Source organism: Canis lupus, chromosome 36 (assembly GCF_048164855.1).
Source record: "Canis lupus baileyi chromosome 36, mCanLup2.hap1, whole genome shotgun sequence".
Taxonomy (NCBI): Eukaryota; Metazoa; Chordata; class Mammalia; order Carnivora; family Canidae; genus Canis; species Canis lupus.
This window is the reverse complement of record NC_132873.1, coordinates 16,194,546-16,218,327: the sequence shown is the minus strand read 5'-3', so window position 1 is coordinate 16,218,327 and position 23,782 is coordinate 16,194,546. Positions and strand designations below refer to the sequence as shown.

The 23,782-nt window shown below is 40.4% G+C and overlaps 3 protein-coding genes, 1 long non-coding RNA gene and 2 other non-coding genes across 28 annotated transcripts in view; 4 read left to right on the top strand and 2 right to left on the bottom strand.

Moving 5' to 3' along the window:
• Positions 1-7,675, bottom strand: part of NDUFS1 (NADH:ubiquinone oxidoreductase core subunit S1) — a 32,999-nt gene extending 25,324 nt beyond the window's left edge. The window contains exons 1-6 of one of the 3 annotated variants that reach the window (XM_072813271.1): positions 7,454-7,573; positions 7,294-7,374; positions 4,638-4,702; positions 3,858-3,949; positions 1,431-1,538; positions 438-514 (exon numbers count right to left, since the gene is read on the bottom strand). In XM_072813271.1, coding sequence (XP_072669372.1) covers positions 438-514; positions 1,431-1,538; positions 3,858-3,949; positions 4,638-4,698 — 338 coding nt within the window. In that variant the 5' untranslated portion in view covers positions 4,699-4,702; positions 7,294-7,374; positions 7,454-7,573. Of the gene's footprint in view, positions 1-437; positions 515-1,430; positions 1,539-3,857; positions 3,950-4,637; positions 4,703-7,293; positions 7,375-7,453 lie in introns of all 3 variants that reach the window. The other 2 variants (XM_072813270.1, XM_072813272.1) reach the window with 2 other exon arrangements.
• EEF1B2 (eukaryotic translation elongation factor 1 beta 2) lies at positions 7,670-10,637 on the top strand. The gene is made up of 7 exons (XM_072813273.1): positions 7,670-7,808; positions 8,044-8,192; positions 8,569-8,691; positions 9,317-9,443; positions 9,717-9,783; positions 10,201-10,326; positions 10,437-10,637. The coding sequence occupies exons 2-7, from the start codon at positions 8,113-8,115 to the stop codon at positions 10,589-10,591; spliced, it is 678 nt and encodes a 225-aa protein (XP_072669374.1). The 5' UTR covers positions 7,670-7,808; positions 8,044-8,112; the 3' UTR covers positions 10,592-10,637.
• LOC140625933 (small nucleolar RNA SNORD51) lies at positions 9,560-9,637 on the top strand. The gene has a single exon (XR_012025197.1). It is a non-coding gene; the product is annotated as a small nucleolar RNA SNORD51 (small nucleolar RNA).
• LOC140625934 (small nucleolar RNA SNORA41) lies at positions 9,929-10,061 on the top strand. Its single transcript, XR_012025198.1, has one exon. It is a non-coding gene; the product is annotated as a small nucleolar RNA SNORA41 (small nucleolar RNA).
• A 973-nt stretch (positions 10,638-11,610) lies between the features above and the next one.
• On the top strand, positions 11,611-20,787 carry LOC140625736 (uncharacterized). Its single transcript, XR_012025065.1, has 2 exons — positions 11,611-15,522; positions 19,715-20,787. It is a non-coding gene; the product is annotated as an uncharacterized lncRNA (long non-coding RNA).
• Positions 19,301-23,782, bottom strand: part of CMKLR2 (chemerin chemokine-like receptor 2) — a 50,468-nt gene continuing 45,986 nt past the window's right edge. For all 21 annotated transcript variants that reach the window (XM_072813256.1, XM_072813265.1, XM_072813264.1 and 18 more), the window contains one exon: positions 19,301-21,591. In XM_072813256.1, the coding sequence (XP_072669357.1) occupies positions 20,498-21,565 (1,068 nt within the window). In that variant the 5' untranslated portion in view covers positions 21,566-21,591 and the 3' untranslated portion in view covers positions 19,301-20,497. The remainder of the gene's footprint in view (positions 21,592-23,782) is intronic.

Below are 23,782 nucleotides of genomic sequence, written 5' to 3'. Positions count from 1 at the left end.
CATTATAGAACATAGAAAATTATGACTGTTAACAATACAAAATTACCCAAAGTTGCTGAATGGTCTTCAGAAATCATTCACATTAATTCAAAATAAAAACAAATGCACAGCAAAAAGAAATATAATCAGTGCCTATACAATATAGTAACATGTTACTGAAATAATCTCAGTTCAATAAGCCCCAGATTCATTATTCATCACAAGTTGAAAAAGTTACTAAATAAGAGCTGTTAGTGCTAATTCCATTCTAGGCTCAAAACCATGAACACCTGGCTTAACCTCCTTACTGTGTACTTATTTCCAATGCTCCTATGAGCCCAACCTGCCAACTTTTTCAGAGCTTTTTACTGAATTTTTCATCTATAGGAGGTCTAAATTCTGAAATGAGCAATTTTCCGCTATAGGAAAAGTTATTATGCTAAGTAACATTAAAGTACCTGGCTTTCTTAGATTTCTCTGAGTTTGTTAGGATATTCCAACCTTTCATTACTGGCATGGCACAAGCAGCTACAACCTGGAATTTCAATAAAAAAAAACCTTTAAGTACTTATATTTACTTATAATTATAAGCAACCCAATATATAAAAACATTAAATCATACATTTGAAAAGAAGCAAAGAACAGTACTGTTGAAGACTCTATTTTTCAGTTTTCATATTCACAATATGATAATCTGACACTTTATATTTCACTTAGAAAAAAATAAGACATCATACTTCTAAATTCTATTCTCAGGACTCCTGGATGGCTCAGCAGTTAAGTGTGTCTGCCTTGGGCTCAGGGTGTGATCCTGGAGTACCAGGATGGAGTCCCACATCAGGCTCCCTGTATGGAGCCTGCTTATCTCTCTGCCTGTGTCTCTGCCTCTCTCTTTCTGTGTCTCCATGAATAAATAAATAAATAAATAAATAAATAAATAAATAAATAAATAAATAAATAAATAAATAAATAAATAAATATTATTTAATAAATAATAAATATTTATTAAAAAATAAATAACTGTTTTGATTAGCAGGTACTAAATTAGAACTGTATGAGACAAAATGAAATTAAACTGAAAGTGAACCTCTTCACTGCAATCCCTTTCTCTAGTGAAAATGGAATGGCACTTTCAATGTGCTGCTTGGCAACTCTGCATCTTAGCTGTGTGTCACATAGCCATTTGGAAATACTGGAGCTATAAGAAATCACCTTTAATTTCTAAATCTGTTAGTTATACAGTGCTTGCATTTATAAAGCACTTTCATCAATGCATTTTCAGCTTTGAAATGAACAGACGCAATTGCATACAAACAAAAAAATAAATTTATAGATACAATTAAACGGGGTTAGGTTTCTCCACTACAACACTGGTTCTAAATAAAGTTTGCTGCAAGATTTAAGGTTTTCTACCTTCTACTGCATGGTATGGAATTTTAGGTATCAAGTACCTTAGGAGCTTTCTCAATTTCAACCAGGCACATCCTGCAGTTTCCAGCAATAGACAATCTTTCATGATAACAGAATCGAGGAATCTGCATGCCAACCTTCTCACAAGCCTAGAAGACAAAGAAAAAATTTTTTGCATTAGAATAACCTGACCTCATCCTTGTCTAAAACACAAAAGGAAAAAAGAAAAGGTCATCCCCACCTACTTTATTACTCCTGTTTATAAATATTTATAGCTTCATCCATTCTTCGTCCCTGAAGAGATTTCCCTCCTTCTTTGGTCTTTTTTTTTTTTTTTTTTTCTTTTTCCTTCTTTGGTCTTGATTTCTCCTACCCGTTTGCTCTGAAGCTGCCTCTTCCACAAACCTTATGCGGAAGAAACTGAATGAACCAACCTCTCAGACTGTGCTGAAGGTTTGACTATTTCCACTCTGAACCACTGTCAACAAAGACATCCCTTCAAACTCTTTCCCAGTGGTTGGCTTCATACTTGGACTTCCTCTTTGCTTCGCTTTCCTCCTTTGGATTAGATTCCATCTCACACTGTCTAGCTGGCTATGATCTGCTTCTATATTTGGTTCCATATACCCTACCTGAGGACTCCTATTTCCACTGTGGTTGAAGCTCTTCTCAGTTCACATATGCCTAGTATGGGGGATTAGTCCAGCCCTCCTAATTATCACTCCTCCTTCTCGAAGCCTATTCAAATTTCCCCTGGGGTTAGTTCTTCCATCTTTAGCCCTGGCTCTAAAGCAACTTCCTCAATTTCCAATGTTTTAACTACTTAGCAAATGTATGGAGTCTTGCTGTGTGCTAGATACAGAGTGTATAGTAAGTAAGAAGCAAGATCTTTCCTAACCTTCATACTAGCTCACATTGCAGATGATGATTATATCTAACCCCTTATTTGAGCTCTAACCACTTGCCACTTCTCCAAGCTTTAGACTTAAATAGGCATGCATATGTGTAGACAGTTAAAATTCAACCTATTTCTGTCTCCCATGATATATCCCCAAAAAAGCTAACAAAGCCTGAAACCACAAAAATCCCCCTGGTCCTCGTTGTTTCTAAAGGTCTGTCTGTCTACATCTCACTCTCCCTCGATCTATCCTCTCATTTTCATTCCCACTGTTACTATTTTAGGCCTTTCATTTTCTGCTCTACTAGCGCAAGATACTCCTTTGTCCCTCACACCAATCTTGTTATTCTCCAAACCAACATCCTCTACAGTCACTATACTACTACTTAACTGCCATGATACCTATTGATGGGTCAAACTATAAGCTCTTTAGCATGACATATATCTTCTTTCATGACTGGATCTCTCTATCAGAGTAATTTGATTTCCTGTTATCTCATCTTCTACATACAACTTATGTTCCAAAGATACCAAACTATTTGAAGCTTCTTTGTCCAAAGACAAACACTTATCCTTTAAAATCTCTTCAGTGATCACCTGAGATACCCCTAACATCTCTATCACCTCCTCTACCTGGCAAAAATACTCTCCACCAGACCCTGAACATATGTGCTTATTGCTTACATGTCTCTGTGCCTGGCAGACAGTCTAGAAGTGACTGCTAACATGAATAAGAGCATTTTAGCTTTTGACAATTTACAGATAGAATGAAACATCACTTCTCCATGACCAATTGTTAGTTCTGAAGGAATCTGGATAAATTACATATTCAGGGCATGAATTTAAGGACAAACTATCCTTGGGGTGCCTGGGTGGCTCAGCTGGTTAGGCATCTGCCTTCAGCTCAGGTCATGATCCCAGAGTCCTGGGATGGAGCCCCACAGTGGGCTCCCTGCTCAGCGGGGAATCGGCTTCTCCCTCTCCCTCTTCTCCTGGCTTGTGCATGCTCTCTCTCTCAAATAAATAAATAAAACCTGGAGGGAAAAAAAAGAAAAGAACAGACTACCCTCCATTTACCTGCTTTGTAGGACACATTCCTAGAAATATTACTAAAAACTGCGAAGTTACATAAAGTGAAAAGCATCAAGCAGGTTCACAACAAAGATTACCTTTTCCCAAAACTTACCTATATTAACTTATAATTTATTTTTGGTAACTTCAAATTTCTAATAGGTATTTACTTGGAAGGTAGAACTGAACAACAAAATAACTTATAATTCACTATGAAAGTCAGAAACAGATAAATGATAGCTCACTTTGAAATGCCAAGATTTTATTTTTTTAAATTTTTTATTTTTTTTGAAACGCCAAGATTTTAAATCCAACTTATTTTCAGGTAAATTTTATATAATTATAAAAATTTCATATAATTTTTCTATCTATAATTGTATTATGAGTATTTATCAAGGATCTTAAAAACTTTAGATGTAAACAGCCTAAAAGAAATAAACTGGTATTCTTTTAAAAACCAGAACACACGCAAAAATAAAGAATAAGAACATATGCCTACTTGGAGGACGGTAGTTCCTGGTTCCACCATGACAGACTGACCATCAACAAATACTTCAATTAAGTTGCTTGCTGTTGTAGCAGTTGTTCGAACTGACCATCAAAAGTATTGATATGAGAAATAAATTAACAGAGTTAAATTTATTATAGCAGAAGATAATGGATTAATTCTATAATCTACAAGCCTAAAATAGTAAACCTGTAAAATACTGAATTAGACAAAACTTTTCCAGTCCTGAATACCAGATAGAATATGGCTATCCACTTTTAGTGGTAGTTTAAGTTGAAACTTTTAATACTACTAAAAATATGTTCAAGGGAATACCACTTTTCAAAAGCAGCAGGACTGCTTTTTCCATTCTGGCACTGATACGCAGTTTCTACTACTTTCTATTCCATGACACCTTCTATAAACTGTTTAGTTCTATTTTAAAAATTACTCTAGCGGTGCCTGGGTAGCTCAGTCAGTTAAGCAGCCTACTCTTGATTTTGGCTCTGGTCATGATCTCAGGGTTGTGAGATCAAGCCCTCCATCACGCTCCCTGCTCTGTGAGGGAATCTGCTTGAGAGAGTCTCTCCTTCTGCCCCTCCCCCTGCTTGTATGCTCTCTCTCTAAAATACATAAATCTTAAAAAAAAAAAAAATTCTATTCAACTAAGACCATTTGTTTCTATTTTACTTAAAACAAGTTAGAGTTTAGGTCCTTTCAAGAAACATTCCGATAAACCAATCAATTTACAAAGACAGTAACTATAAATGCAAATAAAAATAAAATACTCACCACATCCTTTAGGAGACTTAGAAAGGCCTACTAAGGCCCTTCTTAGAGGTATCCTTAACATATTGCTAAGAATAAAATGAAGAAGAGTTTTATTATCATAGGAAAAAATAAAACCCTAATTACAAACTTTTTGGTAATAACTCCTAAGTTTTAAACACTTCTCACACCTCATTTCATTGAACATTCACAGGTCCTTATGTTTTCCCTCAAATTCTAGAGATGAGAATATTCAGTTCCAGAGAGATTAACTGACTTGTACAATGTTAAGGAGCTAGGAAGGAGCAACTAGTATATAAATCTATGTAAATGACAGTTTTGTGTTGTTTTCTTTAACTATCAACAAATGATCAAATGTAAAACACTACTCTATAGTAAGATAAATTCTAAGAATTACAGTGAGCTTACGACTAATACTATGTAAAATAATACCTACCTTTCTGCCTTCATTTCCTACCAATACTCATCCTAACATTCTGTGCTCTAAGCAGCTATCCACTAACTGCTTTTGAGATTCTGAGCTGGCTCACAAATACCAGCCTTTTAAACGTCTGGAGTGCCATTTTCTGTGCTTAATACATTTATCTTATAGATTTGCAATTATATGTCTGTTCTACCCTATTATGGACTTCTTGAATATTTCTGTCTTCAGTGCCTATTTCCAAGGCTGGTACACAGTAAGCTCTAAAACAGTGGTTCTCAAACCAGGGACAGTTTTGTTTCCCAGGGAACATCTGGCAACATTGGGACCCACTATGGTCACAACTAGGGGAAAGATACTATAGCATCTAGAGGGTAGAGGCCAGGGTGCTGCAAAACATCCTACAAAGCATAGGATGGTCTCCCACAATAAAAGTTTGTTGAATTACTAGAAGAAATTGGAGCGAATTATGTAACACCAATTAAAGATATACATAAGCAGAAAGCAAAGTTATCTGAACATTTAGAGTTTTTATACATTCACTTGATCATAAGGGCTAAGTACTGAACTTCTTTTGTCCACTCACTTGATCAAATGGGCTAAGCAACTAAATTATAATTTTTCACTTGAACCTTCTAAAAATGGAAATGTGATAATAATTTATCAACATGACTTTCAAAGGTCAAAAGAGTAGAAGATAGTACCTATATCTAACTTTTAAGCATGAAGTTTCACATACCTATTATAGAAAAGGTATAATTAAAAGCTTCATTAATTCACTTTAGTTAATTCATAAAATTCATTAATTCAGAACTTGTAACACTGAATTTGTACACATGAATTCTAACACCCACTACTGAGTAATTTTTTTGGTAAATCAGAGTTTCTGCTTCCTCACCTATAGATAAGAAAAAAAAAAAATTCCTAGGCTGTGTTATTAGTAGGAGTGCAATAAATGTCAACTAAATCTGAATTCAATTCAGACAGTACTAGCCACTGAAGATCAAAGTCCTCTTCCTTGGTACTCCCCCTTTGTGTACAGCCCACATTGTGCATATAGCTTTATTATTCCACCTACTAAATTATAGATTAGTAACCAATTTTAGTACCTACTAAAGAGTAAGCTCCTTGAAAAGAAATGGTGCAATTTGGTCATTTCCCTTTTCTGAAGACCTAGCCCTTGTAAAAATACCATCAAATAATCTTACCACCAAGTTCCAAAATGAGTACCATCCGCCTTACTAAATTCTGTTGATGATATAAAGGTAAATCTGAGTTTGCTGAATCAGAGTAATGACAAACTGAAAATCAACAATCAACATTTCATACAACAATGTAAACACTTTATTATTTTGTCTCCAATACAGGAAAAAGGTATTGCCCACTTTAGTTAGGAAATCAACCAGAATTAGGTTGTCTCTTGAAAATCCAGCATCAAACGGAAGAGTGCATTACCCCAATAGATGACAGTTTTCCAAAACTTTCCTTCATCAGCCCATCTTAAATTTCCTAACCTACTCCCCAGGCATATCATCCATTTTATTCTTCTTCGTGGACTCATTTCTAATTTATAACAGACGTAAAATAACTGTCTGCTATAGGAGTTATATCTCAAATCTCTGCCAGAAATTTTCCTGAAAAAGCGCAGGCCTCTGACAGCCTTATAACACCCTGCACCAGGCCATTGGGCGGGGTGGGGGTGGGGTGGGGGGGGGAGAGAACGTTCCCTAACGAAACAACTTGGATGTTTATTCATCAGAAACAGTTCACATTTTCAATGCTCTCCAATCATTCTGGAGCACAGCCGGGCCTAATCCACGCTCTTACGGTACATGTTAGAGCCCCACACGGCTGAACAACGTAGCTAGGTCATCTGCAGTGCGACCTTGGGCAAAGGTTTTAAATACCATTTTCCTCAGTTTAACCCACCAGGGAAAGGAATAAAAAAATAACTCAATGGACAAAAATGAAAACACAACAACAACAAAAATCCCCAGACGCATGGACGGCTGCTAAGGCAACGCCGGCCAACGTCTGGATTATGTGTGTTAACTTGGGAAACCGCTGCCTTGAGGCCTAAGTCACTTGACAGAGTCCTCTCCCGGGAACGTCCTGCGTCTCCCTTGCAGAAGGAAGGTCACTCCCACGCCTGCCTCCGCGCCCGCGGTCCCAGGGCCCCCAGGCTCCCCACCTGCCTTCCGCCCCAAGAGACCGGAGACCGCGGCCAACGGCGCTCACCTGCCGGCCCCGGGGGTCCCGGAGGAGGCGGGCTGGGACGCGGCGCCCAGTCAAGGGCAAGAGGAGGAGGAGTCGCCTGGCCTACAAGAAACCGTCTCGTCAAGAAGTCCACTCCTGTGGCAAGGGCCACCTCAGCCTTCTCCCGCAACCACGACCTCACCTTCTCGGCGGAGCCGCCAAAGCCGCTCTGCAGAACCGCCGCACCTTCCCAGCCCCCTCAGAGGCCCGATTGCTTATTCAACATGGCGTCCTCGGCAAACCTCGCCCGCCGGCCCTGGAGAACGGGAAGCCAGGAGGGACCAGAAACCTCAGATTCGAGAATTTCCCGCTTAGCGCGAGTTCGGCAATTTCCGGCAGCCGGACCGGGGGGCGGGGCGGAGGCGGGAGGCGGGAGGCGGGAGAGACGGTTGGGAACCGCAGTTCCGCCGGAAGTGGTCGGGCGCCTGAGGCCGAGCGTCTTCGGTCACCTCCGGCGCTTCGAGGGGCGGTTCCTGTAGTGTGCCGGAGCCGCGGAGGTACTAGTTTAAGGAATACTCTTTTTATTAGCTTATTTCTAAACACAAAGAAAGGCCGCTGGATAATTTGTGCGCCGTTCAATGCGGAGCTTCCGAGTTTTACGTGGAGGAATGAGGCTGTTAGAGGACGTTGACCCTTAACCTTTGACCCCGTGCGGCAGAAGGAAACGCCTCCGTCTCTATATAAGGCGTTTTCCGGCCTTTTGCGGCCCTTTTTTCCTCTCCCCCCTCTTAGCGCTGGGCGCCGGGTGCCTCCCCTCTTCTCTTCCTTCGCTGCCGCCCGGTTCTTGGAGCCGCCGACGCTATGGGTTTCGGAGACCTGAAAAGCCCCGCCGGCCTCCAGGTGCTCAACGACTACCTAGCGGACAAGAGCTACATCGAGGGGTGAGGACGGGCCCGGGCTGGAGCCGGGCTGGGCCGGCCACGTGGCGCGGCCTCGGGCGCAGCTGGGGGCCGAGGGCTTCCAAGGGCGCCTTCTTTGCGTTGACTGGATTCAGCCACCTTTTCCGCGTCTTCGCTCGGCCCGTGGACGTAAGGCCGTAGGTCTCCGTCAGAGATGCGAGCTCTGAGGTCCACGACGTGGCAGGGATTCCTCGGGAGGGCGGAAAACCAAACACATGGCCCCCGATCTTGAGTTTAGCGTCGAGAATAAATCACCTTAGGTTGCCCAGTGGCAAATGGGCCAGCTCCCAGCGCTCAGCTTGGTGGCCGTGGCGCTTGGCCCCTCCCCTCAGGGCGTGTGTGACTTGCCTCCCCGCAGGTACGTGCCGTCACAAGCGGATGTGGCAGTGTTTGAAGCAGTCTCCGGCCCCCCGCCTGCCGACTTGTATCATGCCCTGCGTTGGTACAATCACATCAAGTCTTACGAGAAGGAAAAGGCCAGGTAAAGTGACCTGTGTGTTTACCTGAAGGACAGGAGGCTTCCTAAGCTTCAGGTCAGGATCTTTCACGTGACAAAATTGGACCCAGGCTACGTGAGTTTTGTTGGGGTGATGTAAGCTGAACTAGCTCTGTGACTTGAGAAGGCCGAGAGACTGAAGTCCTGCATTTTTTCACAGAACACGTAGAACCTGGACCACAGCAATTCAACTTTTCCCCACACTGCCCTGACACTGTGCCCGGACCCTGACCTGGGGGGCCCGCGTCCGGGGTGAGAGGGGTGGCTCATTGATTCAGTCCTTGGCCATTCTTCTGAAACTGCCAACAAGGGTGGAAGTTTGGGGAAGTGGACTCCAGTTCACTAAGAATGGAACTGAGCATACTTAATCTCAAACAGAAATACTCATACTGAAAGAGTAAATCATAGTGAGTATCGAACGTAATGTCTCACATGCTGCTAATGTTTGTTGGGTGAGGAGTTAAACACACAACAGTATTTACCTGGGAGTGTTTACGGGCAAATTCTTAGTACCTAAGGGCTCTTTGGATAGTGATGGAAACAAGTTCTCGTGTACTGAGAGTGTACCAGCGTAGTGGTGGTTGAACTTAAGTTTTTTTTTTTTCCCAAGCCTTCCAGGAGTGAAGAAAGCTTTGGGCAAGTATGGCCCTGCTAATGTGGAAGACACCACAGGAAGTGGAGCTACAGATAGTAAAGACGATGATGATATTGATCTCTTCGGATCTGATGACGAGGAGGTATGGCATAAGTTGGTGTGTAGATCGATGAGCTTAATCATAGGCTCTGTGGTGAAATTGCCTGGATTTGAATTCTGGTTTCACCCACTTCATGACTTGACTTATAAAAATTCTCACTGGTTATATGATGAATAAAATCAAATCACCATCTTTCGGCTGAGCTCCTGATGGATTTGCTTTTTCTGATAAAACTGGTCTTTGTTGTGATGGATTCACTAGCTTAAAGCTGAGGAACAACTGTCTTTGTGAAACATACTCTATTTTTCTTTATAGGAAAGTGAAGAAGCGAAGAGGCTAAGAGAGGAACGCCTTGCACAGTATGAGTCAAAGAAAGCCAAAAGTAGGTCATTTTTTTAAAATTTGTGCTGCTTTAATTTCATTTCATAATTGAGTAATCTTTTGAAGCTTGATTCCCAAAGTAATTGCCTCCACGTCATTGACTAGTTCAGTATTTAAAAATCTGTATACGTAGTTTTTCATAAAACTTCCACAGCTACTGGTCTGCAGCTGTTCTTACAGTAGCAGTTGTGGCATTCCTCTGTGGGAAAGAAACTGTTATGCAATTAAACACCTCTTTCTTAGCACAACGGAAAGTGGGCATATGAGTAACAAACATAAGTTGTATTCTGTAGTTTTGTTTGAGATGATCCATTAAGAAACATTAAGATTTTAAGGGTGTCTTCAACTAAAGTGAAAAAACATCACTGGGTGTCTGAATAACGTTGGTTGTACCTTTTTACCTTTTTTTTTTTTTTAGAACCTGCACTTGTTGCCAAGTCTTCCATATTACTAGATGTGAAACCTTGGGACGATGAGACAGATATGGCAAAATTAGAGGAGTGCGTCCGAAGCATTCAGGCAGATGGCTTGGTCTGGGGCTCTTGTGAGTTCAATCTTTGCTTTTTGAAAGTGACATCTGGAAGCTGCACAGTTAAAATGTTTGCCAATCAATAGGGCTTTGCTAACTAAGATTTTTCTTAATGTTCTTTTCAGCTAAACTAGTTCCAGTGGGATATGGAATTAAAAAACTTCAAATACAGTGTGTAGTGGAAGATGATAAAGTTGGAACAGATATGCTGGAGGAGCGGATCACTGCTTTTGAGGACTATGTGCAGTCCATGGACGTGGCTGCTTTTAATAAGATCTAAAATTACATCGTAGATCATTGTCCTTAAATAAAAGCTTAAAAGACAACCCTTGGCTCTTGACTCTTACATAGGGTAGTTTTTATATTCCATTTTGAAGGAAGAAATTCAATTCAATTCACAAAAAATATAAATTTGGATTAGCATTTTTGTATTTAGCCCAAAAGGGAGAACAAATATCTTTCTAAATACTATGAATTCATATAGTTGTTGAGATTTTATGAATTGATAAATAGAAATGGACTCCATCTTCGTATGTTTTCTGCTGTCCGTGTACAGGAATTTTTTTTTAAAGATTTTTTATTCATCGAGATGCAGAGACACAGGCAGAGGGAGAAGCAGGCACCATGCAGAGAGCCTGACGTGGGACTTGATCCAGGGTCTCCAGGATCACGCCCTGGGCTGCCCAGTGTACAGGAATATTGCTTTTACCATAGTATTGCAAATTTCCCATTTGTTTTATTTTTTTAAGATTTTATTTATTCATGAGAGACACAGGCAGAGGAAGAAGCAGGCTCCATGCAGGGAGCCCGACGCTGGACTCCATCCTGGGTCTCCAGGATCACACCCTGAGCTGAAAGCGGCGCTGAACTGCTGAGCCACCCGGGCTGCCCTCATATTTGTTTTAAATAGAAATTAGATAAACTTCACTTGTAGAAACTGTGGATTCAGAATTTCAACTAGATTTTTAGTCCTGTAGGTTTGCAATGGTTCAGACCTTGGGCTTTTTGCAAGGAGTAATCTGGGCTGGTTTTCCTTGATGGGAATATTAGGGAGTACCTTAATGATGAAAAATGGGTCTATACATGTAAAATGTGTAAGACACTACTGGCCACAGTGAATGTCCTTCGTTGGCTGGAAATAGTTAGATGGCCCAATGACTGAAGTAATTTGTAGTTATCTAGGATCTTCAAGTTGAGTGTTTCTCCATACCGAAAAACCACACAATTAAAAATCCTACTTGAGGGCAGCCCGGGTGGCTCAGCGGTTTAGCGCCGTCTCCAGCCCAGGTTGTAATCCTGGAGACCCAGGATGGAGTCCCACGTGGGGATCCCTGCATGGAGCCTGCTTTTCCCTCTGCCTCTCTCCGTCTCTCATGAATAAAAGTCTTTAAAAAAATAAAAATCCTACTTGAGAGCCGCAATAGGTATGGAACGGGGTGTGTGACCTCACTAATGGACACCAAAGCCCAAAGGAGGGAAGTAAAGGAAGGATTCCCAAAGTTTGTTAAAAATTAACCATTTGTCAAGGCAAATTTTGAAAATTAAACATCATGCCGTGTTTACTGTAAAGGGAGAAATCTGTTTTAAGATTTTTTATCAGAGCACAAGGAGGAAGAGGCTTACCACTGAGCAGAAGGCCCAATGATGGGCCTGATCCCAGGACTCTAGGATCATGACCTGAGCCAAAGGCAGATGCCCAACTGACTGAGCCACCCAGGTGTCTCCCAGTTTTTTTTTTTTTCTAAAGGTTTTATTTGATGAAGTACAAGCAGGGATGCTTGGGTGGCTCAGCGGTTAAGTGCCTGCCTTCAGCCCACAGGGCGTAATCCTGGAGTCCCAGGATCAAGTCCCACATCAGGCTCCCTGCATGGAGCCTGCTTCTCCTTCTGCCTATGTCTGCCTCTCTCTGTGTCTCTCAAGAATAAATAAAAATCTTTTAAAAAAAACACACACGTAAGCAGGGGGAGCGGCTGAGGGAGAAGCAGACCCTGCTGAGTAGGGAGCCTGTTGTGGGACTCCATCCCAGGACTCCAGGGTTGTCACTGAGCCAAAGGCAGATGCTTAACTGAGCCATCCAGGTGCCCCTAATTTTTTTAAGATTTTATTTATTCATGACAGGCAGAGACAGGCGGAGGGAGAAGCAGGCTCCCTATGGGGAGCCTGATGTAGGATTCTATTCCAGAACCCTGGGATCATAACCTTAGCCAAAGGAAGATGCTCAACTAGCTACCCAGGTGCTCTCAGGCACTCCTAAATTTTTTTGAGAGAGCACAAGCAGTGGGGAGGGGCAGAGGGAGAAACAGACTCCCCATTGAGCAAGGAGCCCCACATGGGCCTTGATCCCAGGACCCTGTAATGACTGAGCCAAAGGCATTTGCTTAACCAATTGAGCCACTCGAGTGCCCTGATGGAGAGCTTGTTTTGTGTTTTTGATAATGATTTTTCAGTAGCACTGTGTCATGGGAAGGAGGTTGTACAGGTAATTGATTCCAAAGCTGTGGTTCATAAGCCTGGCTTGTGTGGAGGTGAGGACTGAGTGGGACATTTTACTTGTATTTGGATATCAGAACCTACTGGAGTAAAGGGTCTTCAATAAAAAAGGAGTGTTGCAGGTAAGTAGGTGAAGGCAGCTTTTGTTTTTAAGTAGTCTCCACACCAAAGTGTGGAATGCAATGAAAAGTCTTCAACTCAAGACCCTAGATCAAGATCTAAGCCAAAATGAAGGTTGGAGGCTTAACTCATTGAGCCACTCAGGCACCTCGGGAATTAATGACTTCTAAAAGTCTTATTTTGTGTTCTCAGATTAATCTATAGACCAGAGATTAAATGATTTGTTTGAGATCAGAATTTTCCTAGCCAAACCAGGCAGTGCTATTCTTTTCCTCTCAATCTGATTTTCTTTATTTGGGAGACAACCCTAAATATGGGAAATTGTTTAGATTCTAAAGAAATATATTTAATCAGTACACCGATTTTGAAGGAAGAAATACGTAGGTACCTATAGTAGGTACCGATGACAGCGTTCATCTTCACTAAGCAGTGTTTACAACGTCATGAGAAAATTTCCAGTTGTCAGTGTCATGTGAGCCAGCAGAGGGCAGCACTTCACTTTCTGTAGAACCAGAGCCTAAGGATTCTGGAAATGTTGCCATGGAAAGATGGAGAGGTAGCAACCAGCGAATAGTAGCCCCAAATCATACACAATCATCATGTTAAAGGGATTGGGCACTAAACAGCTGGAAGAAGTATTAACAAAATGATAAAAACTAATGATTAAAAATACGGTTAAAAGTAAAAGGAGTAAAAAAAATTTAGAGTGGACGTTTCAAACCACAGCTGTCTTGTAAATCTTAAAATGATAAATGAAGCATGTGACTTTAAAAATCTTGACCCCACAGCCTCACATAAATATATTTGGTGATACCTTTTAATTTCATTTTTTTTCTTTTAATTTTATATTAAAAAATAGATAATACAGTAACACAGTTCAAAGCAAGAAGTTAAACAGTGAAGTCTCTGCCCTCCCTACCCTAGGCCTCCTGTTTCCCTATATAAAAGCAACCAACGTCAATAGATTCTTAGGTCTTTCCCAACTAGTGTGAGATCATGGATGGAGTAATTGTAGCATACAATGAAAACTGTTTTGTACCTTTTATTTTGTCCATGAAAAACAGACTTGGATGTCTTAGAAATTATATCTTGAATATTCCATGTCAGTACTTATAAAGCGTTCTCATTTTCTAACAATTACATAATCCATTATCTCATATCTTATTTAACCATTCTATTTATTGGAGCTTCAGATTGCCTTTTGGTTTTCTGCTGTTCTAAGCAATGCTCACATTTGCATGTATACTGAATAACTTGTTTTCGAACCAATGGGCTCAGAAAGCCTAGGTAGACATAGAGAAAGATTTTTTGGTTTGTGTTGGGCTTTGGAGTATTAAGAAAAGATAAAAGGCCACCTTTTTTTTGTATGCCTCATAAGTGATTACAGTCCCTCAGACTGCAGTTATTTTTCATATTTGGCATCCATAACACAAGGCTGGGAACAGTGTGGGAATTAAAAATGATTCATTCAGTGTCACTATGTTAGATGCTATAAAAATACAAAAGAGTCAAGAAAATTACAATAGGGTGGTGGCTCAAACACACATAAAATTGTTAAAAATTAGTCATTTTGTGATTAAGCAAGTAATCCAAAAGTGCAGAGCGTTAGGGAAGGCTAGAATTGAAGAAAAAAAATTTTGGAGAAGCTGGGAATTGAGCTGGATGGACCTCGATCAGTGATTTGTTTAAATAAAAAAAACAGTATTTCAGGAGGGGATTTAAAAGGCAGGAATAAGAATAGACAAAGAGACATTTATGAGGCAATTAGATGTATTGTGCTGGATTTTGCAGTGTCTGTTTGGGATTAGATAGGGTGGGGCCAGGTTGCACACCCAGGCCGGCTCCTTCTGTGAGGGCAGTGTGGGAGGTGGGGGACAGCCTTGAAGGTTTCAGAGCCAGAGAATGACAAAGGCAGACAGCTCTGACCTGGAGGTGGTGTGGATGGAAGCATGCAAATAAAAGGACTGTTAGAATCCTAACATGAATGGAAACTGCTAAATTATGGCATATGTACTCCATGAAATATTTTATAAACAATATAATTAAAAAGTGACAGACTATAGCAATATTGAAAAATGTTGGAGTTTTTTCCCTATTATGAAGAGATAAGCTTATGGACAAAGACAAATACAAAAGGAGTTGCATTCATGTTTTGGGATCTATGTGTATTTTTTTTTTTCACCCAAACAAGTACAATTTGGCAATGGCAATTATTGTCCTTAGAAGAAAAAAAAAAATACATGCCTCATACACAGTCCTTTTGTTGTTGTTGTTGTTAAGATTTCATTTATTTATTCGTGAGAGACACAGAGAGAGGAGCAGAGACATAGGCAGAGGGAGAAGCAGGCTCCCTATGGGGAGCCCGATGAGGAACTCAGTCCTGGGACCCCGGGATCATGACCTGAGCCAAAGGCAGACGCTCAAACACTGAGCCACCCAGGTACCCCCACACTGTCCATTTTGAACCCCATTATAAGCTATGAGATAAATAAAGCAGACACTGTTATCACCATTTATAGATGAGGAATCTAAACTCTGAAAGATGACTTGCCCGATGATTCACCTAGTGAGAGAGGAACTGAAACCCACGTCCTTGGCCAGGTAATGTGTTGGCAATTGAATGAAGAAACTTCTTCATCCGTGCTTTTAGACGATTTAATCCTATTTCATCGATGTAACCCTTGCTTCATACCCTCAATTAGTGAGAGTGAGAAGATAGAGTCACCTAAGGGTAAATTTAAAATGGAAATTGAGACAGATAAACACATTCATTACATGCCCTGTATGGATGATAATAGTTGCATTTAAGAAATGCCCCAAATGAGCATCTGTTGTTCAGAATGCCATTGGCCTGCATAGCTTTTAATAAAGTAAAAACCAAAGGAAAATGTAATGGACTTCTTAAATTCATTCCCAAAAGAACTGTTATATGTAAGAATACTGAAGAACTAGGGATTACTATTCAAGCCAGACACCAACTTGTGAATCTTCTATCCTCACTCCATCCTAGAAAATGGGACCTTTCTTTTTCTTTTTTTTCACTACATTTCTGTTCATAATCTGTGTTTGTCTGTACATTTGCCCTTATTTCCTCATCTGCACTTGTTAAATTGTAGTCATTCTTCGAGATGCACTTCAAATACATCTTCCAAGAAATATTTTATTCTGCTTCTTGCCCTTTGCAACCTCCAGGCACATATTCTTGGATAGCACTTATAGAGACAGAGAGGCAGAGACACAAGCAGAGAGAGAAGCAGGCTCCATGCAGGGAGCCTGATGTGGGACATGATCCCAGGTCTCCAGGATCACACCCTGGAACAAAGGCAGGCACTTAACCGCTGAGCCACCCAGGCGACCTTTTTTTTTTTTTTTTTTTAAGATTTTATTTATTTAAAAAAAAAAGATTTTATTTATTCATGAGAAATATATATAGAGAGAGAAACAGACACAGGCAGAGGGAGAAGCAGGCTCCATGCAGGGACCCCGATGTGGGACTCGATCCCGGGTCTCCAGGATCACGTCCTGGGCTGAAGGTGGCACCAAACCACTGAGCCACCCAGGCTGCCCTACTATCTCGTTTTAAAGTTCGCTGTGTAGTTCCCTTATTGTTCCTATGAAATTTTGCATTCATCCAAGAGGAGAGGATTTAACATTTACTAGGTCAGAAGATGCCAAGAATTTCACGGATGAATACCAGCTAATATTGATCAAGTTATTTTGAAAGCTAAGTACTCCTCTAAGTGCTTTACCACATCGCCTCATTTAATTTCTACAACAGCCCCATGTAGCAGGTCCTACTATTCTTATCCTTGCAAATGGGAGAGACAGGTCTAGAAAATTGAATTTATTTAGCCAATGGCAGAGCCCTGTTTTTTTTTTTTTTTTAAGATTTTATTTATATATTAGAGACACGGGGAGAGAGAGACAGAGACAAAGACAGAGGGAGACGCAGGCTCCTTGCAAGGAGCCCGACCCGGGACTCGATCCCGGGTTTCCAGGATCAGACCCTGGGCTGAAGGTGGCGCTAAGCCGCTGAGCGACCCGGGCTGCCCAATTTAGCAAATGGCAGAGCCCTATGATGTGTTGGAGCCTTAATTCAAACTCAGATGTCCTGAGACATCTAACATCTGGAACTTGCCCTCTTTAAAGAGCTGCTTTCCATTGAAGATGCAGGTCTATCTCATCATGTCTGTGCCCCAGTCCCTGAGAGCCTGGGATTCTTTGCTCTCCTGCCAGCCGGGCACTGAGCTCCCTCACTTCCTTTCCTAATTGCTCCAATGCCTGACCTGTCCTCTAGCCTCTGTCCTTATACTCATTCATCCTGCTCTTAATCATAAGACCCCTGGAAAGCCCCACTCACCAGATTCCAACTGCCAAGGGTGGAGACTTAAGAGTCCCCAGTCCTAGGTCCAATGCTACTCTTTGGATCTTCCCTCAAACTGAGAATTAAACATTAACTCCTGTCTCTGCCCATAAGTACTTGTACTGGTTGCTACTTTTCAGTAGCAGATTTCTATTACATCCCCACTATCAACTATTTTAAAAACCACTGAAACTAGGGATTTTAGCCCAAGGTCTAAGGACTCTCTGATATTTTATTTAAAGCATGCTTAAAAAAAAAAAGCATGTTTCTAGAGAGGAGTCGCATCACATGCAACTCACGTCTTGATCTTGGGGTTGTGAGTTTGAGCTCCACTTTTGGGCATAGAAACTGCTTTAAAAAAAACATATTTGTAGGGAAAGGACTTGTAACTTTCCTTAGATTTTTTTTTTTAATTTTATTTATTTATGATAGGCACACAGTGAGAGAGAGAGAGAGAGGCAGAGACATAGGCAGAGGGAGAAGCAGGCTCCATGCACCGGGAGCCTGACGTGGGATTCAATCCTGGGTCTCCAGAATCGCGCCCTGGGCCAAAGGCAGGCGCTAAACCGCTGCGCCACCCAGGGATCCCCCTTTCCTTAGATTCTCAAATGAATTCAAGTTCTCTAAGACCTTTGTAAACCGTCTGTAAAGCATTTTTTTTTGGAGATTCCACTCCTCATATCAAACATTAATACATACTGAAAGCCCATCTTAAATATAAGTTTTTATATAATTATGTAATATTTCATTTGACTAATTGACATAAAGGTATATTTTATAGATGTGTAATGAAGTACTTACTAATTTTGACTTTTAAAGTTTCCCTTTTTTGTATTCTAGAGCCAATCATTTTTTTAAAGATCTCAAATATTTTCATAGGCCCTTGGTAAGCTCCTGCTTACTAGGTGGTAACACCACCTCCTCCATCGTTTTCTTCTGCCCTTGGTTGCTTAATCCCCTTCCTGCTCCTCGGCCTTCCACTTTCTCCCACAGCCTTGACAATCTCTCCATTTGCTGAAACTAAGGATGAGCCTGAGGAATTCTCTTTGTCTTCAATCCTCCAGCTTTTCTCCTGATCCTGGGAAATCAGGGCTTGTCCCTTGAAGGTGACGAGGAACCCAGAGTGGAATATTTGAAACCCCAATGTTAGAGGGGACAGACACTCACAATGAGCCTTTCTCGTCATGAATTCCCTCCATACTGGTATGGCACAAATCAAGAAATTTGGGAATTACATAAGTTTGGGATATGCTGTGTTATGCCACATATTTGGGGGGAATAACTTCCAAAACTAGATCTGATTTTTGCATGGGCTACCAGTAAAGAACATAGACATAAGTGATCCAAGATTATCATTTCCAAAAGCTGAAAGATGAAAGAAAAAAGGATACTGACTCAAGAAATAACACAGCTCCCCTCCCAACTTTCAAAATTAAAATCAACAAATTATGGAAAATTAAATGTTTTTTAAAATTACAGTGAGTAGCAGAGTCTGTAGTCATAAAAGATAAAGGTACCAGCAGAGACAAGGGACAGGAACAGGATTTTAGGAAACCCCAAAAGCAAGAAACCCCAATGTTTCTTCCCTTCTGTACCGGGGGTTATCTCTTCTCTCCGAACAATCTACACTTTCCTTGGCTTTCTTATGGCACTGACTACTGTCCATCTCATTTTAGCATTGTTTTTATGCAGGTTTAATCTCTAGACTTTCTAAACCATTAAGTGCCGTATGCATCTGTATACCCCTTAGACACTCGTCTATTTGCTAAAGGAATAAATGAATATGAGCAGCCCAGGTGGCTCAGCGGTTTAGCGCCACCTTCAGCCCGGGATCGAGTCCCATGTCGGGCTCCCTGCATGGAGCCTACTTCTCCCTCTGCCTGTGTCTCTGCCTCTCTCTCTGTGTGTGTCTCTCATGAATAAATAAATAAAATCTTAAAAAAAAAAAGGAATAAATGAATAGAAGTCAAAATACCACTACAGTCTAAAATGCAACAGACCTGCACTATGAAGAGGTTACTGACTTAAAAGTATACTTTATTGGTCTTGTACTGGTGTCTACATCAATATAGTTATAGGAATAGAAAATAGAAATATATCAATGCCATACATGCTTTCTTTTTCTGAAATCATTCTGAGATTGGGCTGGCCTATCTACTATCTAGATGTCAGTGTTTTATGTTTACAGCAATCTTATACATACTTGCACGTACCCAGAATTTTCCAAAAACAGTATTTATAATGATATCATGAAGGATTAAAGATAGGAGCATATCTCCATTGGCTCCATTGCTGGGGTCTACGTCACCTCCCCTTGAACCTGAGCTGGCCCGTGACCGCTTTGACCAAGAGAGTACAGTGGATGTTATACTGTGTCAGGGGCAGGCATAGGCCTTAAGAGTACTAAAAATGTCCACTTTGGTCTCCTAGAGACTTAAACTGCCATATAAGAAGTCTGGCTACCCTGAGCTGCCATACTGGAAGAGCTGTGTGAAGAAAAAAAAAGAGAAGGGATAGTAAGGCAGAGGAGACAAGCTGTTCCAAAACCCAAGCCGTTTGGGTCATCCCAGTCCAGCTGATGCTTCAGACCTTATGAAGCAGAGAGATGAACCTCCCTTCTGTGCCTTGTTTGAATTTCTGACTCAGAATTGTGAAATATTATAATAATGCATTGTCATTCTAAGCAACTAGATTCTGGGACACTTCATTAAGCATTAATAGTTCATTAATAATTCACAATGTTTTAAACTACCATAACCAACTATTACTTTAATTTATAAATGTATATACATAGATTTCATGAAATAAAGAAATTAAGTACATGTTGCATTTTAAAAATATATCTAATAGGTTACTAGTGCAAAATTAAAGTGAGCTTTGGCACGTATGTTAACATTCTTGAAATGAATTAATCATATATTTAGCATTAAGATTTAAGACTTCAAAGTCATTAAGATTAAAAAAATAATAGCTGATATTGCGTCAACAGTAGGGACTAATCCACAATGGTGTAATTAGCAAGAGTGATAGATAATTTGCAGGCGAACAAATGAAGATCTTTCCTAAGTTCTATACCCACACAAAAATGTAATGTCACTAAACTGATTAACAAACAGAGATTGTTGGTACTGTCCCTTGGAACCAAATAACCTGAAAGCATTTGTCAGGGAACCCACACAAAAACCTTATACTGATTTGTGGAAGAATAATAATTCACTGAGCTGTTTCCAGGAGACACAGGTTCTTGGTCTCAGAGTTCCTGAGCTGTTCACTCACTGTGCCAGAACAGCTGACCTCCCACAGTGTGTGCTTTAGTATTTCAGCAACTGAGGCCCGGAAGCGAGTTTGGAACTTCTTACTAATTAGGACATAAAGAATGGGGTTCAAACAACTATTAAGGAATGCCAAGCCAGTGGAGAGGGGGATGCCGGCCTGAAGCACCTGGTGGAAATGGCTATTGTGGTGGATTGTGAGCTCCCAAATGTTAAACAGGTGATAAGGAGTCCAGCAAATCAAAAAGGCCATGACCACAGCTAGGATGGTCCAGAAATGCTTACTGGAGACCAGGATGCTTCGCTTCCTCACCTTGAAGATGAGACACAAGTAGCAAATGCTCATTGCTAGCAAGGGGAAGAGGTACCCAACAATAAATTTCACCCAGGTCAGAACATGGTGCCTCATCAAGGTAAGGTCAGGATCATGCTCATGGAAATTGTTATAACAAAGAGTGTGGTTATCGAACTCCAGAGTGTCCCGGAAGTATAGCGCAGGACCACCCATTAGAGAGGCCAAAAACCAAATGAATATAATAACAATCAGGGAGTTCTTCAGGGTTCGGTGTCGATGAGATACGACAGGATGGATCAAGTGGATATAGCGGTCCAGGCTGATCACTGTAAGGAAAAACACACTAGCAAACATGTTCAACTGGGCAATAAAGGAATTGGCCTTGCACAGCCAGATGCCAAAGGGCCAGTGGAAATTCATGGCCACATAGGAGATGTACAGAGGTAGGAAGAGAAGAAAAATGAAATCTGCAATAGCCAGATTGAGGAACCAGAGAGTGGTGACCGTCTTCTTCCACTTGAACCCCGTGAACCAAATGACAATGGCATTTCCTGGAATGCCCAGAATAAATGCTAAACAGTATAACACCAGGGAGACCCAATGAACTGCTCCCACGTGGCCTTTCTCCTCCAAATCAGACTCCGAGGAGTAATATTCCAGAGTATAGGAATAGTTCTCGAACTCTTCAAATAATCTTTCCTCTAGATCTTCCATGACTTGTCAAGTGAAGAATGAGATATCTATAGAAGCAAATTTAAAAAGAAAGAAAACAACTTTTAAAAGAAGAAACATTTGGTGAATAAAACACATGTGGATAAAAATACTTCATCTGATGTACTGGATGTAAATAGTATAATTTTTGGTAAGGTTTTTTATTATATTCTAGGCATCCACATCTTGGTGTACCTCAGTTTTGCTCTCATTACTCTCAAATCCAGGAGAGCTCATTTTTGCAAAGTATTCAGTAAGTGCTGAATTAAACCGATTGACTCTACAGGTACAATTCCACTATCTGTAATGCTAAAGACCTGACTAGAGAAAATCTAAGATTCAATAGGCATTTAGTAGGCTCTGACTCTGCATTATTATTTTATGGAAGATACAAAAGAAAACAGGTGAATACTTAGGTGGTGATGATTCAAAGCCTTTCAAAGTCAGTTATACCGTGACTTCCTGAGCTCTAGATGAGAGTTCCCACTGCTTCATCAATCCACCCATCCAGATGTCACAGGCAAGTACTGGAGATTTTGACACACTATTTTGTACCCATGAATGGTTTGGTGTGATTCTATATTTATGAATGCAAATATGTTCATAAGAATTACATAAGTATGGAAGGCTTTTTAACCAAAAAAAGTATCTTTTGGAGTAAAATTGATTATGACCTTTTAATTTTGGTATCAATTTTCTATAGAATGCCACTAAGCTTTATTTAAATTTTTATTTTACTGAAATTCCTTTGTTTCGAATTAATTCAGATTATCTTCTACATTCACAACAAAATGTGATCTATTAATCAGTTTTATTTTATTCTTGCCCATGCCCAATTATCTATTATAATTTCACCCAAAGTTAAGTTTTCTTTTGTGGCCTTTTTTTTCCTCCTATCAAGACCAGTTTTTCTGGGTTAAGAAGAGGTAAAAGTCATTTTTACAATCAAAACAAATTTACTAGGTACAATTTTAACTACATCAATTTTATTTTGTGTTATTTCTGTTTGTTAGTATTCAAAATGAAGAAGAAAGGAGATTAATAATTGTATTCATTTCATGGAGCTACAATAATTACTGGGGCAAACATAAGATATGGGATTATAGTAGGGTTAGAATGAAGAGGTCAAAATATCTAATGTTGCTCAGAGACAGCTCATATTCTGTTCTATTAACATTGAATTCATCATCCTATCTCAAATTGTTTGAGGAATCTGGCAGGACATAATTACAAAATAAAAGCAATTCATTAGCATCCTCCCAATCCCAGGCCCAGTCACCTTCTCTTTATTTTTCAATATTCAGCTTAAATGCCACCTTTTCCTGGAAATATTTCCTGACAATACCTTCTCCCAGATAATTATACTATTATTATAAATAATAGCCAATGTTATTGAGAATTATCTTGGTGCCAGGCATAAATGGTCTAATTTGATCCTTACAAAAATCTTATAAAGTAGGGATGCCTAGGTGGCTCAGTGGTTGAGCAACAGCCTTTGGCTCAGGTCGTGATCTCAGGGTCCTGGGATTGAGTCCCGCATCAGGCTCACCATGGGGAGCCTGCTTCTCCCTCTGCCTGTGTCTCTGCCTCTTTTTCTGTGTCTCTCAAGAATGAATAAATAAAAATGCTTTAAAAAAATGAAGTAGGTAAGTAGTACTATTATTATTCCCATTTACAAGAAAGGTCACTGAAGTTTGCAGAAGCTTAGTGACTTGTTCAGGATAACACAACCTCTAACTGAAGAGTTAGGATTTCAACTCAAACTTGTTGGACCGAGAGCCTGAGTTCTTAGCTACTGTGACATTGTATGATATTATACCCTTACTGTACTTAATACACAAAATTGTCATTCATTTATCTTTCATTTCTGTCCTATCAAACTCTTAACTCCTTGAGAACAATGGCTGTCATCTCTGAATCACCTTGTTCTAGGTGCCTAGAACAAGTCGCAACATATCACATGGGCTAAATAAATGATTGGCCCTGCTACAAATCCTGTTCAGAACGAAATGTAATAGTTTGTGAGTTCACCCCTAAGTCACTGTCACTGCCAGAATCTCTCTGACCTTGACCCACAGTTCCATCCCCGATCTTGGCTTTTTTCTTGACACCAAGTGTTTTCCTTCATGTATCCTATTCAGTGAGCAAGAATTGGCCCCTCCCTTCCCTCCCTTCCCCCCTTTCCCTCGCTTCCTTCCAAGATTTTATTTATTTATTTAT

What these genes read in the sequence shown, in the direction of transcription:
- EEF1B2 (XM_072813273.1), top strand. Translation starts at nt 8,113, where the DNA reads ATGGGTTTCGGAGACCTGAAAAGCCCCGCCGGCCTCCAGGTGCTCAAC. An exon ending in GACAAGAGCTACATCGAGGG is followed by an intron (nt 8,193 to 8,568) that starts GTGAGGACGGGC and finishes GCCTCCCCGCAG; the next exon opens with GTACGTGCCGTCACAAGCGG. An exon ending in TACGAGAAGGAAAAGGCCAG is followed by an intron (nt 8,692 to 9,316) that starts GTAAAGTGACCT and finishes TTTTTTCCCAAG; the next exon opens with CCTTCCAGGAGTGAAGAAAG.